Raw genomic sequence first — 14,207 nt, 5'->3', positions numbered from 1 at the left:
TACATATACTCTGCTTTCCAGCAGCCTTAAATTATACAAGGTAATATCTCTGAAAAATATTTCTAGGTCTGAGGTGGAATAGAAAAGACAATTAATCTTGAATTATTTATAGGATACAAGTAAAAATTTTATAGAATCACTATATAAATTAGGTTATTTAGGTTATTTCATATTTGTAACAGGAATATCATTTTTCTATCTCAGAGGGTTATTGTACAGATTAAGTTACAGATAAACATATATAGCACAGTACCTGGTAAATGACAAATGCTCAATGAATTGTTAAATAAATAAAATAATGCTTGCTGTAGTGATTAAAACAAAGTGAATATTGGCCAAATTTCTTCTTATTATTATTATAATATACACATGCACTTATATAATTAATTTATTTAAATGATATGGCTATCGCTAGGGCATTGGTAATGTTAATGAAGACTCAAGAAATCAAGGAAAAATTAATTTGAATATTTTCAACTGAAAAATTTAACTGAGTTTTCTTTGTAAAAATGTTTTTGTAATTTTTTCCTCCAAATTAACTTCCCTGAGAATTTTAAATAAAGTTTTATTGAAGTAGGACATACATACAAAAATGTGTACAGATCCTAAGTGTATATAGACTTTGACAAAATAAATGCACACTTGTTACCAGGACCCAAATCAAGAAATAGAATATAACCAGCAATATAAAATTCCCCTCAAGCAATTTTGTTTTACTGTTTACAAATAACCGGTACCTATACTTGTATCACTATAGTTTTATCTGCTTTTGAACATTATATAAATGGTAGAACATGCATATCATGACTTAGTTTCATCAATTTTGAACTTTATGTTTCTGAGTACCAATAGTTTAATTTCATTGCAATATAGCATTCCATTATACAAATATACCACAGTTTATTTATTCATTCTATTGCTAATGGATATTCAGAGTTCTTTCAGTTAGGGGCTATTTCAAACAGTGATGATATAAATGTTCTTGTATTTGTCTTTGGGCACAAATATCTATGTATATCTGTTGAGTATATATATCTTAGAGTGGTACTGCTAAAAGTCATGAGAAAGCTTACGTTCAAGTTTGATAAATACTGTCAAATAATTTCAAGAATATGTTGGAGAGAACCAAGATGGCGGCATAGGTAAACACCTGAGTTTGCTGCCCGCACAACCACTTCAAAAATACAACTAAAAGATGGAACAGACATCACCCAGAACCACAGGAAGGCTGGCTGAGTGGAAATTCTACAACTAGAAGGAAAGAGAAAAGCATACTGAGACTGAGAGGAGGCGCAGTGCGTTAGTAAAATACTAAGGTGCAGAGGTGCATGCAGAGCAGGCTGGCGGCTGAGGGCGCAGTTGTCGTTTTTAATCAGGAGGGAGTATCAGGCTCTGAGCTCCAGTTCCAGGCGAGTCTCTGGGGACCCAGACTCATACGGGAGAAGTGGGACTGTCTGGCATCGGTCGGAACATGAAGGAAGCTTTCTCTCCAAGGTACTTGCAGCAACTGCTTGGACACAGAGAAGCAGCGCCTCTGAAGGTAGGACTGAGAGCAGCCATAACTGCTCGCTCTGCCTGCCCTGTTGATCCCCTGGGACTCGCCCCGCCCAAGCCTTGCACAGAGGCATTTGCTGGATAGCCTCAGGCAGAGGCTAGATTAGCACCTCCCTAGAGATCAGGACAGAAGTTCTACCACTGCAGACATAGCTGATTCTCACAGCCAATTGGCCTGGAGGTCAAATCCCCCCCAGTGTTACCTACAACAATCAAGGCTTAACTACAACAAGACTGTGCACAAAGACCACAAGGGGGTGCACCAAGAAAGCATAAAAAAAATGCGGAGACAAAGAAACAGGACACAAATGACAGAAATGGAGGAAAGCAAACTGCTGGATATAGAGTTCAAAACCACACTTTTAAGGTGTTTCAAGAACTGTCTAGAAGCTGCTGATAAATTTAGTAAGGCCCTCAAAAAGACTGGTGAGACCGCCGATAAATGTAGTGAGATCCTCAAGAAATCTAGTGAGACCTTCGATGTTGTGATAAAGGACGAACTAGAAATTAAGCATACACTGACTGAAATAAAGAATATTATACAGACTCCCAACAGCAGACCAGAGGATCACGAGAATCAAGTCAAAGATTTGAAATATGAAGAAGCAAAAAACACCCAACCAGAAAAGCAAAATGAAAAAAGAATCCAAAAATACGAAGATAGTGTAAGGAGCCTCTGGGACAGCTTCAAGCGTACCAACATCCGAATTATAGGGGTGCCAGAAGAAGAGAGAGAGCAAGATATTGAAAACCTATTTGAAGAAATAATGACAGAAAACTTCCCCTACCTGGTGAAAGAAATAGACTTACAAGTCCAGGAAGCACAGAGAACCCCAAACAAAAGGAATCCAAAGAGGACCACACCAAGACACATCATAATTAAAATGCCAAGAGCAAAAGACAAAGAGATAGCAGCAAGAGAAAGAAACTCAGCAAGAGAAAGAAACTCAGTTACCTACAAGGGAATACGCATACGACTGTCAGCTGATTTCTCAACAGAAACTTTGCAAGCCAGAAAGGAGTGGCAAGAAATATTCAAAGTGATGAATACCAAGAACCTACAACCAAGATTACTTTATCCAGCAAAGCTATCATTCAGAAATGAAGGTCAGATAAAGAGCTTCACAGATAAGGAAAAGCTAAAGGAGTTCATCCCCACCAAACCAGTATTATATGAAATGCTGAAAGGTATCCTTTAAGAAGAGGAAGAAGAAGAAAAAGGTAAAGATACAAATTATGAACAACAAATACACATCTATCAACAAGTGAATCTAAAAATCAAGGGAATACATAACCTGATGAACAGAATGAACTGGTGATTATAATAGAATCAGGGGCATAGAAAGGGAATGGACTGACTATTCTTGGGGGGGAAAGGGGTGTGGGGTATGCATATCCTATGTAATAAAAGAGAAACATGGTAATTGGCGTACGACCGCTACCCTTCTCATTGGCTAATCAGGGCGATATGCAAATTAACTGCCAGTCAAGTTGGCGGTCGGCAGCCAGGCAGCTTCAAATTAACATGAGGCTTGCTTGCTTCAGTCACAGAGGACTCCAACGTTCCCCGCCTGCCGCTGCAGGCCTCTGAGCTGCAACTCTAAGCAACTATGTAACAAATATAGAAGCTAAACAAAACCCCAGAAACCTGCTTTAGTCCGCCGAGCTTCAGCCAGCAGCATCACAACATTGTAAGCAAAGGCCAGAAACCTACTTTCAGCATCGGAGGCCTAAGAGCTGGAGCCTCAGAGCTAAAGCTGGCCCAGAATAAAAAAAGAAAAAAGAAAAAAGGGAGCGGTTGGGAGCTTCAGTCATCCCCGGCCTGAAAACAGCCCTCAGCCCCTCACCCAGGCTGGCCAGGCACCACAGTGGAGACCCCCACCCTGAAGGATGTGTGACCAGCTGCAAACAGGCATCATCTCCTCACCCAGGCTGGCCAGGTACCCTAGTGAGGACCCCCACCCGATCCAGGACACCCTTCAGGGCAAACCAGCCAGCCCCCACCCGTGCATGAGGCCTCTACCCTATATAGTAAAAGGGTAATATACCTCCCAGCACTGGGATCAGCGGAGCCGCGAGGCCTCCCAGCACCGGGATCAGCGTGACGGGGGCAGCACCCAAAACCCCTGATCGCCCTGTGGCTCTGTGTGTGACAGGGGGCGGGGCCACAACCTCCCTATCCACCCTGCTCTGTTCGTGACAGGGGAAGGCGCCCCAACTCCCTGATCAGCCCTGCTCTGTGCCTGATAGGGGGGAGCTCCCCAACCCCCTGACCACCCTGCGGCTCTGTGGGTGACAGGGTGTAGCACCCCAACCCACCCCCACCCCACGGGCCCTGCTCTGTGTTTGACGGGGTAGAGCCATAACCTCCCCATTGGCCCTGCCCTGAGTGTGAGAGTAGCGGCACCCCAACCCACTGATTGGCCCTGCTCTGGCTTTGTGGGTGATAGAGGGCAGCCCCCCAACACCCTGATGTGCCCTGCTCTGTGCGTGACAGGGGGCAGCGCCCCAACCACCCTGAAGGGCCCTGCTCTGTGAGTGACAGGGGGCAGTGCCCCAACCGCCTGATTGGCCCTGCTCTGTGCGTGACAGGGGGTGGCGCCACAACCTCCACATCAACCCTGCCTTGAGTGTGACAGGGGATGGTGCCCCAACTCCCCAGTCAGCCCTACCCTGTGACTGAGGGTGGCATCACAACCTCCCGATAGCCCTGCTCTGTGCATGACAGGGGGCAGCGCCCCAACTCCGCAATCGGCCCTGGTCTGAGCCCGACCAGGGGCTGCACCTAGGGATTGGGCCTGCCCTCTGCCACCCGGGAGCAGGCCTAAGTCAGCAGTGCGTTATCTCCCGAGGGGTACCAACTGCGAGAGGGCCCAGGCTGGGCTGAGGGACCCCCCTCCCCCGCGAGTGCACAAATTTTTGTGCACCGGGCCTCTAGTTGCCCTGATTAGCCAATGGGAAGGGTAGCGGTTGTACGCCAATTACCATGTTTCTCTTTTATTTGATAGGATCCTTTTCATGCTTGCCTTCAAGGTTTCACATAAATCAATTTGGTTAAAAAAAAGTCACAAAGTATTCACTCTTTTGCCATTTCCTGGCATAGTTTGTAAAAGATTAGTGTTGATTCTTCTTTAAATACTAACACATATTTATAGTAAAACCATCTGGACGTAGAGAGTTCTTTGTGGAAAGATTTTCAATTATAGATTTCACTATAATAAATATGACTCTATTTCCTATTTTTTGTTACCTTAGTTTAGCTAAGTTGTGTTTTGTGGAAATGTGTCCAATTAATCTAGATTGTCAAATTTATTGGTATCAAGGTATTTGTAATAGTGTTTTATTTACCTTATAATGTATGCAATACCTGCAGTGACATGGCACTTTGTTAAAAATTTTATCGTTTGCTCAGAGATTATTGTTTGAGGTTTTTTAAAGAGCTAAAATGTGTCTTTGTACATTTATATCTCTTGAACAAATGCTTTTGATTTAATTTATTTTTCTTTATTATCTTCCTTTTGCTGTCTTTGGGTTTAACTTCCTGGGATTTTTTTTTTTCTAGAAATGGCAATTTAGATCATTTCTTTCCTTGTATCTTTTGTAATATATGATTTAAAGTTATAACTATTCTTTATCTATAGCCACACTTTTGCTATGTCATAATTTCATTACCACTGAAATAAAAATATTTTTCTACTTTTATTGTAATTTAGAAGTATCCTGCTTAATTTCCAAACATGAGAATTGTCTAGTTATCCTTATGTTTATGTATAGCTTAATTCAATTCTGCTCAAAGAATATACTCTCAATATTTTCTATCTTTTGAAATTTGTAGGAACTTGCTTTATGGCCCAACCTGACTGATTTTGTCAAATGTTCCATGCGCACTTGAAAAGACTGTAGTCAGGCAATTATAGGATGTCAAGTTCAATACATGACAACTAGGTTAAGTTTTTTTTTTTTGAATAAATTTATTGATTTTTTTACAGAGAAGAAGGGAGAGGGATAGAGTTAGAAATATCAATGAGAGAGAAACATCGACCAGCTGCCTCCTGCACGCCCTCCACTGGGGATGTGCCCGCAACCAAGGTACATGCCCCTGACCGGAATCGAACCCAGGACCCTTGAGTCCACAGACCGATGCTCTATCCACTGAGCCAAACCGGCTAGGGCTAGGTTAAGTTTTTTAACCTTAGTTTTTCATATCATTTTCATCTTTACTGAATTTTTGTCTGCCAGGTATTAAAAGCTATATTAGACTGTTCTAAAGATAAAATTTTTCTGTCTCCCTGATAGGTTCACCATTTTCTCATTATTAAATATCTTTATCTGACATAATGTTTCTTGTCCTAAAGTACACTTTAATATTATACAGCTACACCACCTTTCTACTGGCTACTCTTTCCATCCTATATCTATCTATCCTTTGCTTTCAACTTTTCTCTATCTTTATATTTAAGCATGTCTGTTATAGACAGTATATCACTGAAGTCTCTCAGTTGGTTTTAACCTGATGTTGTACTTCAAAGTATTTGGTTTATTAACATTTTTTATTTTTAACATGCTGTTTATTTATTACTAGAGGCCTGGTGCATGAAATTCATGAACTCAGGGGCGTCCCTCAGCCAGGCCTGTGCCCTCTCACAGTCTGGGAGCCCTCGGGGGATGTCTGACTGATGGCTTAGGGCCTAAGCCATCAGTCGGACATCCTTAGCGCTGCTGTGGAGGCCGGAGAGGCTCCCACCACCGCTGCTGCATTCGCCAGCCATGAGCCTGGCTTTTGACTGAGCAGCGCTCCCCTTGTGGGAGCGTACTGACCACCAAGGGGCAGCTTCTGTGTTGAACATCTGCCCCCGATGGTCAGTGTGCATCATAGTGACCGGTTGTTCCGCCGTCGGGCCAAAAGCAGCTCTCCAACATCCCGTGAGGGGTCCCGGATTGTGAGAAGGCACAAGCCAGGCCGAGGGACCCCATAAGTGCACGATCGGGGCTAGGGAGGGACATAGGAAGTTGGCCAGCCGGGGATGGACCACAGGAGGGCTCCTGGGCATGTCTGGCCCATCTCGCTTAGCCCCAGTCGGCTGGACCCTAGCAGCAAGCTAACCTACCAGTCAGAACATCTGCCCCCTGGTGGTCATTGCATGTCATAGCGAGCAGTTGAGCGGCCTTAGCATATCATTTGCATATTATGCTTTGATTGGTTGAACGGCCACCTGGATGACCAGACACTTAGCATATTAGGCTTTTATTATATAGGAGGACAGCTTTGGGCAAATTTTTCTTTGTTTTTAAAAATTTTTTCGATTACAGTTGATGTGCAATATTATATTAGTTTCAGGTGTATAACATAGTATTTAGCCATTGATATAACCTACAAAGGGATAACCCAGATAAGTCTAGTACCAACTTGACACCATACACAGTTATTACAATGTTAACTATATTCCCTATGTTGTATTTTACATACCCATGACTATTTTTATAATTGGCAATTTGTACATCTTAATTTCTTCTCCCTTATACCTATCCCCCAACCTCCTTCCCATCTGGCAACTATCAAAATGTTCTTTGTATCTGTGAGTTTCTATTTTGCTTGTTAATATATTTTTTAGATTCCACATATAAGTGAAATCATATGGGATTTGTCTTTCTCTAACTTATTTCACTTAGCATAATATCCTCTAGGTCCATCTATGTTATCACAAATTGTAAGATTAATTTGCTTTATATGGCTGAGTAATATTCCATTATATATATATATATATATATATATATATATATATATATATGCACCACCTCTTCTTTAGCCATTCATTTATCAATGGAGACTTAGGTTGCTGAGTCTTGGGTCTCTAAATAGTGGTGCAATAAATATAGGGTGCACATATCTTTTTGAATTAGTGTTTTGGATTTCTCCAGATAAGTACCCAGAAGAAGAATTGCTGGGTCATAAGGTAGTTCCATTTTTAAATTTTTGAGGAACCTCAATACTGTTTTCCATAGTGGCTACATCAATTTACAATCACACCAGAAGTGCATGAGGGTTCCCTTTTCTCCACATCCTTGCCAACGACTGCTGTTTGTTGATTGATTTATTTATTTTTATTAATCTTCACCCAAGGATATGTTTTGTTTCTAATCTTCACCAAGGATATGTTTAGAGAAAGGAAGGGAAAGGGAAGGAAATGGGGGAGCAAGAAACATTGATGTGAGAGAAAAACACTAATTGGTTGCCCCCTGTGCGTACTCCGACCAGTGATCAAATCACAACCTAGATATGTTTCCCGGACTGGGAATCAAACCTAATGCCAGGGCTGTTTGTAGATTTATTGATGATTGCCATTCTGACAGGTGTGAGGTGATATCTTACGGTTTTCATTTTCAATTCCCTAATGGTCAGTGACATTCAGCATTTTTCATATATCTACTGGCCACCTATATGTCCTCTTAGAGCAAGCATGTCAAACTTGTGGCCCACGGGCTGCATGTGGCCCACAACAAATATTTTTGCGGCCCAGCCAATATAATGGTATGTAAGAAATGTTTTAATAAAAATTTCGCAACTTAATTTTTACAATATCCTGTTATACATAATCTATACTAATAAAAGGGTAATATGCTAATTAGACCGGACAACTTCCAGACAAAGCCATGGTGGCGGAGGCTGAGGCAGAGGTGGTTAGGGGCAATCAGGCCGGCAGGGAAGGGCAATTAGGGGTGATAGGCCAGCAGGGAAGGGCAGTTAGGGGTGATCAGGCTGGCAGGGGGGGGTAGTTAGGGGGTGATCAGGCCGGTAGGCAGAGATGGTTAGGGGCAATCAGGCTGGCAGGGCAGCAGTTAGGGGCATTAGGCAGGTAGGCGGGCAGGCAAGCGCTTAGGAGTCAGCAGTCCCGGATTGTGAGAGGGATGTCCAACTGTCGGTTTAGGGTCAATCCCACAGGGATTGGGCTAAACCAACAGTTGGACATCCCCTGAGGGGTCCTGGATTGGAGAGGGTGCAGGCCGGGCTGAGGGACCTGCCCTCCCCTCCTGTGCACAAATTTCATGCACCAGGCCTCTAGTTAATAACGAACTACTACGTTCGTTAATGACTGATTATTATAATCATGTTGCATTCATTTTCCTTATGCGCCTTATGTGCAGGCACACCATTTATCTCCACTAATACTAGCAGCGAATATTTTAGCAGCTGATTGCCACATCATTAGTCTTGTACTGACTTGTTTGGTGTGCACAACAGGAAATATTTCACTTTTGGAGAACAAGAAAAATAGGTTTATTTGTATTACCTATTAATTTGTGCAGTTATTCAGTGTCTAGTAAGTTAATTCTCAGGAAAAAATATTAATTTTTATTAAAATGTTCTATTATTTATGTTAACGATTACTCATTTATTTCAGCCCTTTGTATTCAGCATATCTCTATCGAAATAAACCTACGTTTCTATGAAAATTGAAGCTTTTATTTTTTTGTGGCCCACATAAACTTAAACCTTGTTTATGTGGTCTGTGTTAGCCTTTGAGTTTGATACGCTTGTGTTAGAGAAATGTCTTTTCAAGTCCTCTGCCCATTTTTTAATTGAATTGGCTTTGTTTGTTGTTGTGTTCTTTTGGTGTGTGTGTGTGTGTTTTAAGTTATATTGAGTTCCTTATATATTTTGAATATTAATCCATTATCAGACATATCATTGGTGAATATATTCTCCTATTCAGAAGGTTGTCTTTTTGTTTTGTTGATTATTTCTTTTGTTATGCAAAATATTTTTAGTTTGGTATGGTCCCATTTGTCTTTCTTTTGTTGCCTGTACTTGAAGAAATATATCAGAACAAATATTGCTATGAGAAATGTCAGAGATTTTACTGCCTATGTTTTCTTCTAGGAATTTTATGGTTTTTGAGTCTAACATTTAAGTCTTTAATCCATTCAGAGCTTTTTCTTATAAGAAGGTGGTCTAGTTTCTTTCTGATAGAAAAGAAAATTTCTATCTTTTTACATATTATTTGAACATTCTAATAAAAAATTTTTAAAGTACATGTCTGACAACTCAGTAATTGGATCATCTGTGAGTCTATTGTACTGTTTTTCTCTTAGTCTCATTTCTTAATGTCTTATATTGTATATAAACAAATTATAAAAGCTGTGGATGATGTTCTCTCTCTTTACAGAGGATTCACCCTATTCTCTCTGGTAAGTAGCCATGATTTGTCTACTAATTTGGAACAAATGAAAATTCTATCTATAGGCTATAGACAGCATGCACACACATTTATATTATAGTTCCGATTTGCACAGTATTGTTACAATTGTCTGTATGTTACTAATAAGTAAGAAAATGTGATTATACATCATTAAAAGCCTGAAATCTTTCAAAAACAGTTGCTTCCTGGAAGCATGAGACACCAAAATACATGTTCAGTATCTTTTAGACCTCTGTGCATCCACCAACTAAATGGTGCATTTTGATGTTCATGTTAAAATATTTAATGGTAAACTACCACTTTTAAGACAACTCCTAGGAAGACATATGAGTGTTCAATGAAGTAGAAAACCTTTAAAAGCAGTGTTTTAATATATTGTAGGGGAATCAGTTTAGTAGCTCCCATGTAGTAAAGGAAAATGTAGTTCCAGGAAAATCAATTCAGTTACATATAAATATACATCTTTCTATACGTGTATGCTGGATCATGACATAAAATGTATATTTCTTACTATGATTTGCAGTCAAAGTTTAAAACCCACTGCTCTATGAAACTATGAAAGAGGCCTTGGTTTCTTTTCATGAGGCACAAAAAACCAACAAATCTGTTAATTATTACTCAGGTAATAACTTCTTACCTTTTTAGAACACTTGGCTATGGTTTTCAGACAGCACTTCTTATGGCAAGCATACTTGCATACTGAAAAACAGGTTAAGAATGCAGAATTTTTAGAAGTCTGTACATCAATAACAAGAACTTAAAAAGTTTATGTTTATTTTGGATATAAATTTTTTTCTTTAGATCCCAGACTGCCATAATATTGAATATATGCTTTGTACAATATTAGAAAGAAAAAAAATTTAACCCATTCTTTATAAATTCAATTTACTTATCTAACCCATTCTATTTGGAAAAATAAAGTTCAAAAACATGCATAAAGTTTCTAAACAATGTCTATACTTTTTATAATTTTGCCTACTATTCCTCCCCGCCCCTCCCATATTCCAGTACAATATTTATTTGTCTCTGTGGTTTGATTCACAAGTTATTCATGTTCCCCTCATTTTACAATCTGCTAAAATGCCAGAAATAGCTACATTTGCAAACATTCCGATGGTTAAGAAAGGCATTACTGCCAAAGACCTTTACTGAAATAATAAAAAAAAATTAACGCATAAGGTATAAGAAAGGCCTTAAAGGTCCAGAATAGAGCTTTGAAGATCAAAACATAAAAATATCAGCTGTGTTTGGGAAGATAAGATAAAAAAAAGGTTCAGAGCAGAAATAACATCTTAGAGCAGGAGAAAATAGGGTGTCTTGGCAGGTTGGAAGAGGCACATCAAGAGGAAGACACTAAGAACACAGCTGGCCTGTGTCATTTTGCTATACAAGCACCAGCACCTGCATATCATATCCTTGACCTCCAATAGTATAACTTGCGGTGTTTCAAGGCCAAGACCAAGTAAGGACCTCATTGACCGGTGAAATCACCAGTATAGTCACAAAGAAAGTAATTCTACTAAGAAATCAAACCAAGCCCACCCAAGTCATAAAAAAGCAGATTCTTTACATTTCAGTTTCAAATCAGAGATAAAATTATACCAAACCAAAAGAAATCAGACTGACATTAAATAAGTCACTATAGCTTTTTAAACAAAACAAAAGGAAACAATTGTTAAAGCATAGAACATGTAAACATATCTAGCAATAGTGGTGATTTGGCTATAGAGAAGATGACTTTTATCCTTGTTGCCTTACTAGACCCAGCCCTTAGTAATTAAACCCTCAAAGAATTACTGACAGCACCAGAGTAGATCCATGAAATGACAGGAATGAAGAAAGGTCCTCTTATAAGCCAGCACCAAGTTGACCTACAAAAAGTCCCAATTTACAATCTAGGATTTATATGTTCTGATGGAAAGATTACAGTAAAAAAAAGTACCCTTTTAGGTTATAATCTAAGAATTCATTAGGTAATTAATCCATTCTATAGGTCCATCTACATTAAAATATTATTAAAACTTACAATATGCCAGAACTGTTTTAGGCACTGGTGATATAGAAGGGACAGATAAGTTTCCCAACCTTATAGGACATACATTCTAGTGGGACAAACAAACAAGAAAATAAATGAATACTTAATATAATCTTGAGTGTCGATAAGTACTATAAAAGATTTTTAAAGTTGAGTAATGGGACAGAAAATTAGGGGACCGGGTGGCATTTTATGTACAGAATAAGGAAAGAGCTCTCAAAGAGGTAACATTTGAGTAGAGACATAAATTAACTGAAATAGTAAAGTCCAACTAACATCTAGAACATTTCAGATAGAGTGAGCTGCAAGTAGAGTGATCAAACATCAAAATACCTGGTTTGGCTACTGAGAGTAGAGAGAGATTAGGTTAGAGAATTAGAAATAGTGACAAAAAAACTAAGGGAACTCTGCCTGTGTGGCTCAGTTGGTTGGAGCACTGTCCCATACACCAAAAGGTGGTGGGTTCAATTGCCTGTCAGGACAATGTATTTCTCTCACATTGATGCTTCTTTCTCTTTTTCTCTCTCTAAAATAAATTAGTTGGGTTTTTTTTTAAGTAGAAGAGGTCTTTAAAAAAAAAAGAAGTAGTAAGGGAAATAGAATGTCAAGTAGTTAAAAAATTCATCAAAGATCTCTTATACTTACATTTGCAAACAGAGGCTCGGTCCATTATCCATATCAAAGAAGAACAGTACTCACAGTACGTAGGAATGCTATACTGAGTGGCCTTGAAGATGTGACCATTGTGCTCTTCCACCTGAATGAAAGAATACAGCTTCTTATGTAAAAGCCAACAGTAAATGTTGCCCTAACATGTCAGCCATTAGGAAATCCTTCAATCCCTTATTAAGTCCTTTTGAGCACTTATTCCACAAAGAAAATTATGATCTTATAAGAAATAAAATAAAAGTAAAATATGTGTTCCCTGCTTTCAAAAAGCTAATAATTTAGTAGAGAAACAAGACTAACTTATATGAAAATCAAAAAGCAATTCTATAAACACATAAGAGCTACCTTATTTGAGTCTAATCAGCATGTTAAATTAAAAGCAGCAGTTCTCAAATTTTTAACCTCAAAAACCTTTTACACTTTTGAAAATTATTGACGACCTCAAACATAAGTTATACCTACTGATATTTACTATCGTATCAGTATTAATTTTAAGTATTTATCCAATTCATTTAAAATTAACACTAAACATATTATACGTTAACATAAAAACATTTTCATGAAAAACAACTGTATCTTTAAAATTAAAAAAAGTAATGACAAAAAGGGTATTGTTTTAACTTTTTGTAGATCTCTTTAATATGGGGCTTAATAAAAGACACTTGCATCTCATATCCCCATCTTCATTCAACCTGTTGGCAGGTACAGTTTAGTTTGAAAGATACGAAGAAAATCCAGGTTCACACAGATATAAAATTGATAAAAATAAAAGAATACTTTGTCCTTTTAGATAATACTACATCAAACCCCTACAAATGATACCTTAAAGGTTAATTAAAATATGGAAACTGAGACAGAAATTGGCACAGAACCTACACAGAACGTTCTCTAGAGACAGAAGAACTTCGCTGGAGAGAACATGGCAAAAGATCCTGGACAGAAACTGGCCTCAGAACCTAGAGACAGAACCTAGCGAGAGAACATAGCAAAAGATCCTGGATTGAACCTGACTACAGAAATTGGCAAGAGAACCTGACTAGAACCTGGTGACTGAACCTGGCGGGAGAACCCGGACAGAACCTGGCTGAAGAACCTAGCGAGGGAACATGGCTACAGAACCTGGCTGGAGAACCTGGAGAACCTGGCTGGAGAACCTAGCAAGAGACCATGGACACAGAACCTGTCTGGAGATCCTAAGCAGAACCTCTCTGGAGATCCAGACCAGAACTTGGCTGGAGATCCTGGCTAGGCTGCTGATCAACTGAACGCTGTCTCCGTGTCATTCCTTCTTCGCCGACTCCGTCCACACCTTTGGGAACCCCTGGACCCGCTGGGGTTGGACCCCGGCAAAAAATCAGGAGTCCTTTAATGTTTGCCTAATGTTCAACTCTAACATAGGAGAACAGAGTTCAGAAATACACTCTTTTTGCATCCTCCCCGGTTTCAAGTAAGTATTGTAGAATTGTATAGATGAAACCTATATTATTTTATTAACCAATGTCACCCCAATAAATCCAATTAAAAATAATAAAAAAAATATGGAAACTAAAACCATACCAATGAACACTTCATGCTCTGTGGCATTAAAATCATTTTCCTGGGCTTCATTAAAATTTACAACTTTTACTCAAAGTACCATTAAGAAAATAAAAAGATAAGCCACAGACTTGAGAAGATATTTGCAAATCATACTAGTATAGCTGATAAAGAACTTATATCTAGAATATATGAAAAACAGTTACAACTCAAAG

General features: G+C 39.1%; 1 protein-coding gene across 1 annotated transcript in view; it reads right to left on the bottom strand.

Annotated features, from left to right (window-relative positions):
- MYO9A (myosin IXA) overlaps window positions 1-14,207 on the bottom strand; it is a 424,596-nt gene that overhangs the window by 37,794 nt on the left and 372,595 nt on the right. Inside the window, exons 35-36 of the mRNA XM_081084933.1 lie at window positions 12,433-12,544; window positions 10,390-10,451 (exon numbers count right to left, since the gene is read on the bottom strand). Of these exons, the coding sequence (XP_080941059.1) occupies window positions 10,390-10,451; window positions 12,433-12,544 (174 nt within the window). The remainder of the gene's footprint in view (window positions 1-10,389; window positions 10,452-12,432; window positions 12,545-14,207) is intronic.

This window comes from Myotis nattereri (assembly GCF_964212035.1).
Source record: "Myotis nattereri genome assembly, chromosome: 1".
Taxonomy (NCBI): Eukaryota; Metazoa; Chordata; class Mammalia; order Chiroptera; family Vespertilionidae; genus Myotis; species Myotis nattereri.
This window is presented reverse-complemented; position numbering and strand designations above follow the sequence as displayed.